General features: G+C 36.9%; 1 protein-coding gene and 1 long non-coding RNA gene across 5 annotated transcripts; both read left to right on the forward strand.

Annotated features, from left to right (window-relative positions):
* Positions 1–467: 467 nt before the first annotated feature.
* Positions 468–2912, forward strand: LOC107863614 (ubiquitin domain-containing protein DSK2b). 4 transcript variants are annotated; one of them, XR_007052990.1, is made up of 5 exons: positions 468–1238; positions 1337–1960; positions 2048–2129; positions 2464–2655; positions 2792–2912. XR_007052990.1 is itself a non-coding variant. In XM_047408218.1 (4 exons), exons 1-3 carry the CDS (start codon positions 1657–1659, stop codon positions 2516–2518), a joined length of 432 nt encoding a protein of 143 aa, XP_047264174.1. In that variant the 5' UTR covers positions 468–1656; the 3' UTR covers positions 2519–2655; positions 2792–2912. The 4 variants fall into 4 exon arrangements, 1 of the variants encoding a protein (XP_047264174.1); XR_007052991.1 differs by having other exon boundaries at positions 2473–2655; XR_007052989.1 differs by having other exon boundaries at positions 468–1960.
* Positions 2913–3953: 1041 nt separating this feature from the next.
* Positions 3954–4643, forward strand: LOC107863615. Its single transcript, XR_001672370.2, has 2 exons — positions 3954–4049; positions 4429–4643. It is a non-coding gene; the product is annotated as an uncharacterized LOC107863615 (long non-coding RNA).
* The last annotated feature ends 881 nt before the right edge of the window (positions 4644–5524 follow it).

A 5524-nucleotide genomic window follows, 5' to 3' on the forward strand; every position in this document is an offset into this window, starting at 1 on the left:
TAAGATGCGGGAAGCACGATTGAGATGGTTCGGACACGTGAAGAGGAGGGGCACGGATGCCCCGGTCCGTAGGTGTGAGAGGCTAGCGTTGGATGGTTTTAGACGGGGTAGGGGTAGACCGAAGAAGTACTGGGGTGAGGTGATTAGGCGGGACATGGAACAGTTACAGCTCACCGAGGACATGACCCTAGATAGGAAGGTATGGAAGATGCGAATTACGGCAGAGGATTAGGGCCAGTTCGGGTCGCTAGTGTAGGGAATAAATTGGTGGGGGTGTATTCCTGTTATGATTCCGTATTCAATGTTCCGTGTTCCGTGTTCCATGTTTATTACGAATATGTGTGCTTTCCTCCGCTGTATATTCCTGCATTCCTGCTTTACTCTGTTTTATATTCCTTATGGGTGCCGTATCTATGTTATGTCATCTGCTTCTGTGCTGTACTATGTGTTTGTGTGATATCTCGTGACTTGAGCCGGGGGTCTTTCGGAAACAGCCTTTCTACTTCATCAGAGGTAGAGGTATGGACTGCGTACATCTTACCCCCCCCAGACCCCACTAAGTGGGAATACACTGGGTTTGTTGTTGTTGTATATGGAAGTACTGTGACAAAGTAGGACCTCAACTTAATACTTTCTCTATTTAAGGGTGCATACTTTAGTTCATATGATGATGATAGCTAATGATGAAAGCGGCTTTAGCTCATATGATTGAGCATTATTTCCAAAGCAAGTATAAGAAGTGATAATATTAGACTTGCAAGTACTATAGTTTAAGAGAAAGGCCTGATGACCCCTAGCTTAGAGTTTTATCCAAGGCCATATTTTTGGAGAGTATTATTCTTTATAGAATCAAGTTGTCAATGGTTAATATCAACATTTAAAAGATCAGAACAGACAAGAAAAAGAGGGTATTTGAAGCGTAAGACACAGGGTCTTGGGATGAACTATGGTTCCACTCTCCTGCTATAGGGGAATTGATAGAGTATCTTGTCCTCCGTCTACCCTGTTATTTGTTAACTTGTAATTTTACATTATGTATTACATGACTATATTCTTCTCTGTGAGGCATGCATTTTTCATGATATTAGGCAGTAATATTTTTTATTTTTTTTTGCTTATCTTATTTGTAAGTGATTGATAGGACTTGAGGCAGATCACGGTGTACATTTTGTTTGCTTATCTTATTTGTAAGTGATTGATAGGACTTGAGGCAGATCACGGTGTACATTTTGTTCGAGGTTCTATACCAGCTCTTTCTTGAATACTGCAAGTGCAACCAATACTAGAAATCCAAATACTAATCATAATGCACCCTCTGATGCCACTCAAAATGCAGGCAGATTATTTGCTGGATCAGGCCTTGAGGCTTCACTGTTTTCTGGTCTTAGAAGTGGTGGTGGTGGTTTATTTGTAGTTGGCCTTCCAGATTTTGAGTAGGTGCAGCAGCAATTGACCCAAAATCTCAATATGATGAGAGACATATTAAATATGCCTCTTGTTAAGAATTTAATAAACAACCCAGAAATCATCTGTAACCTAATAATGAACAATCCTCAAATGCGATAGATCATGGATCATAATCCAGAGCTTGCCCATATTCTCAATGATCCTTCTACTCTACGTCAGACAATAGAGGCTGCATGAAACTCCAAACATATGTATGAGATGATGCATAATACAGATAGGGCAATGAACCATAATGAATCTTCTCCTGAGGGATTTAACATGCTGAGGCATGTGTATGAAAATGTCCAAGACCATTTTCTAATTGCAACAACTATGGGTGGCGATGGAAGAAGTGATGTTAGTTCAAACCCGTTAGCAATGCTTTTGGGTGCCCAGGGTGTCAGGCAAGGTAGAGAGCAGTCAACTAATCCACAAAGTACTAGTTCTGAGGCTACTGCTAATACACCTGCTCCAAACACTATTCCACTTCCTAATCCTTGGGCTACAGCTGGCAGTAAGCTACTTTTATTTTATATCCTTTGATTTCATGATCTTTTCTTGCCTTAGACATGCTTAATTACTTTTGTCTCTCTGTTTTTAGAGTGGGGGATAACGGTGGTGGCTGGGTTGCATGTCTTGACTATTCCACCAGTACCTTCTACCTCTCACAATGAATATAACGGGTAATTTTTCCACCATGGATTCGGCAAATGAGTAAGATCACCCCATATTTTTCTCTGTTGGGCTTTGTTTCTTCTTTGATTAAAAATATTGCACATTACAAAGAAAATGTTTTTGCTCGCATAAGCTTCTCATGCTTGTTCTGCAATAATTTTCATCCTCCATGTTGTATGCATAATTCAATGTACATTTAGGAGCTTTGAGTAGGCAGTGTTTAGGCATCAGAGTATTTCATAAGGTTTTCTTGTTGGCTAGATATGGCACATGATTGAGCTTTTGTTATCATGTTTCCCCTGTGCTTTGAATTTTTGCAACTGGTGCTGGCCAAACTAATAGCACTATTAGGTCAAATGCTGCTGGGAAACGAGGGCACCACCCCCTACTGGCTTAGGTGGACTTGCGCTGACAGATCTTGAGTGAATTCTAGGTGTCATACCAGATGATACTTCAATAAATCAGATGATGTAGAATCCAGCCGTCTCATAGATGATGCAGTCTCTCCTCTCAAATCCTCAGTACATAAACCAGGTATTATTTGCCTAGACTTGCAGCTTGCTTGTAGTCATCAAATTTATGCCTTTATTTCCTTACTTTATTTCTCTTCCTCTATTTGTCATGGAAAGCTTCTTGTCAAGCTCTCATTCGGTAGTATTTTGGTGTTCAGATGCTTGGGCACAATCCACAGCTAAGGAACATGCTTGATTCTAACTCCCATCTTCAAGAAGTGATGCAAAACCCTGAACTTATTTGGCAGATGATTTCCCCCTAACACAATACAGGCAATTTTTGTTTGGTTGTTATCTTTGTTTTGCTTCCTTGAAGTATGTATGGCTCATTGGATGCATTTGAATATTGTATATTTTTCTCATTCCTTGCTTTTTCATTATTTCTTAGAACCCAATGGATCTTTGAGTTTTTTTGTGCTTTTTGCTTTTAATATCAGTAAATGATGCTAATATTACCTTTGTAAAAAAAAAAGAGTATATGACACTAAATCATAGGTTCAGATTTTTGGTCAAAAGAAGTCATTAGCTTACTATACGTGTCAAAGAGGAAGTGGATTCAACATAATACGCTTGGTACTTTTCTTTCTTTGGATTGGGCATTTCTAGATCCATTGTTATTCCTCTCAATCTCACTGAATTTCTCCCATGCCATGAAATTAAGCTGTGAAAAAATCCACTTATACATGTTTGACAAAACTGTCAGCATATGAGTCACTCCCATTTCCTTTAAAGTTCCAACTTTTTCATAGACGTTTGACTTTCATGTGTTAAGCATATAGCTAGCGTTCCTTTGTAGATTTTTCGCATATTAAAACTTTCGTTGTGATGGTATCCAGTTTCTCAATTGGTCTTGAAAACATTATTGTGTTTTATACCATAGAACTCTATCTATAGAATATATATAACTTATAATATTATTTTCTCCAAACAGAGAAGTATTTCCATTAGTGGTAAGATTAAGTCCAAAAAGTGACTGGTCACTTTTTGCTCCAAAAAGAGAACCAACACCTGATTCAGAACAAAAACCCAGATGAGATCCCTCTTTTGAAATAGTTCCAAAGTAGAACGTAGTGCTGGAGAATCCAGTGCCTGCAAATCCTGTGAAAGCATTTTGGGTACCTGAGAGTTGTTGAAATGAGTTGAGCGCACCAGTTTCTATACGTTTTTCACTTTTCTCACCACCCACATCATTTTGTTCTTCATTATTCATTTTTTCGACTTCCATTTCCTTCATACTGTCATTTTTACTCTTCTCAACAATTGTGCCTTCCTTCTTTTTAACGTAATTTTTCTCATCATCTACCATATTCTTTTCAGCAGATTCAGGTTTGTCAGGCTCATTAGAAGTTTCAACGTTCTCCTTGACAACATTAGACTCGTCAACATTACCTTTTGGTGGCTTAGAAACTTGATCAGGTTCCTTCTTCTCTTCCTTATTAACATCACTTGTCTTCTTTGTAGTTGCCTCACCAACGTCATTTTTCTCCTTTGGTTTACCTGAAATCATAATCAAAGCTATCTGTCACTTCTTTGAGTGAGAACTAGGCTCATATTATACTTGTGTTCATGTACTGAGGGAGCTGCGGGATCATTTACGTCTGCAGGACTTGGATTCATATTATACTTGTGCTCTTTGTGTATGGATTTGCACTTTTGGCCCATTGTCTATTTAGTTAATAATTGGTTTCAGTTTCTAAAGTACTTTTTGACTATCTTCATAGGGTTTATGAATTAAGATGCAGTATTTTGCATAATATGAGATATTAATTGTCTTTAGAAAATTTTGTTCTTATAGATTTCTGAAGATTGAAGTTACAAGTGAAGATGAAAGTTTAGAAGATGCTCAAACTTATTATTATTTTGCTAAGAACGTTATGTAAAGCTTCACATCATATTCTAGTTCGGGATGTTAGTAGGTTAAGTTTTTGTTGTTTAGAAAATATTGTAACTATTGAAAATATTCTAGCTCGGGATATTAATTCATTAGTCAATTTTTTTTTGTTTAACAAATATTGAAACTATATTTAATTATTGTACTTTGACTTTTTCAGTAGTAATTTATATTTAGCAATGAAATATATACTTTTTATGATATGAAGTTTCAAGTAGTACCATTTGTGGTAAATTAGATATATGAATATAATATTGTTTGATCTAAACAATAATCTAGGAAGAGTTAGTTGCTTGTCTCTATAGGTTAATCAACAACAGTTTAATTGCTCACCTCTAAAAGTTAATTTAGGATGAGGCAGTTGCTCGTCTTTAAAGATTAGTAAGGACAAGGTAATTACTCGTCCTGATAGAGTAATTTAGGACCAGGTAGTTCCTCATCGCAAAAAATGTTTAGCGACTAGAACATAACAACTTTTTAAAGATAATCATCTATGTGGGACAAGATATACAGTCTAAAGTGTTTTTGAGACCGCATATATTACCGTCGCTAATGACATTTAACGACCTGCTAGAGTACCTCGTCGCAATTGACCTTTAGCGAAGGAGGCTATAACGACGAGCTGGGACTAGCATTTTCACCTCCTAAAAGATCATTTGCGACCAGAATTGGACTTTTAGTGATGGGAATTCCCTTCCCTAAAGGGTGTTTTTATTCTAGTGACGTAAAAATGTCTTAAACATGAGGGAACAATAGAGTTCTATGGAAAAATTCATAACTTGGGGATTCGTCTAGAAATTGACTTAACATTATATGGGAATTTCATCAAACATGTGGAAGGCGTGAATTTAAAACATGGGAATATTGCTAAACATCATAAATTTAGGATATATCATAGTATTTACTTGAATAATGCATGGAAAATTCCAATTCATAGCTTGGAGAATTCAAAATCTTTCATGGAATCATAATGGGCTGATTTGAATTAAAACCACCATGA

This window comes from Capsicum annuum, chromosome 3, assembly GCF_002878395.1.
Source record: "Capsicum annuum cultivar UCD-10X-F1 chromosome 3, UCD10Xv1.1, whole genome shotgun sequence".
Classification (NCBI taxonomy): Eukaryota; Viridiplantae; Streptophyta; class Magnoliopsida; order Solanales; family Solanaceae; genus Capsicum; species Capsicum annuum.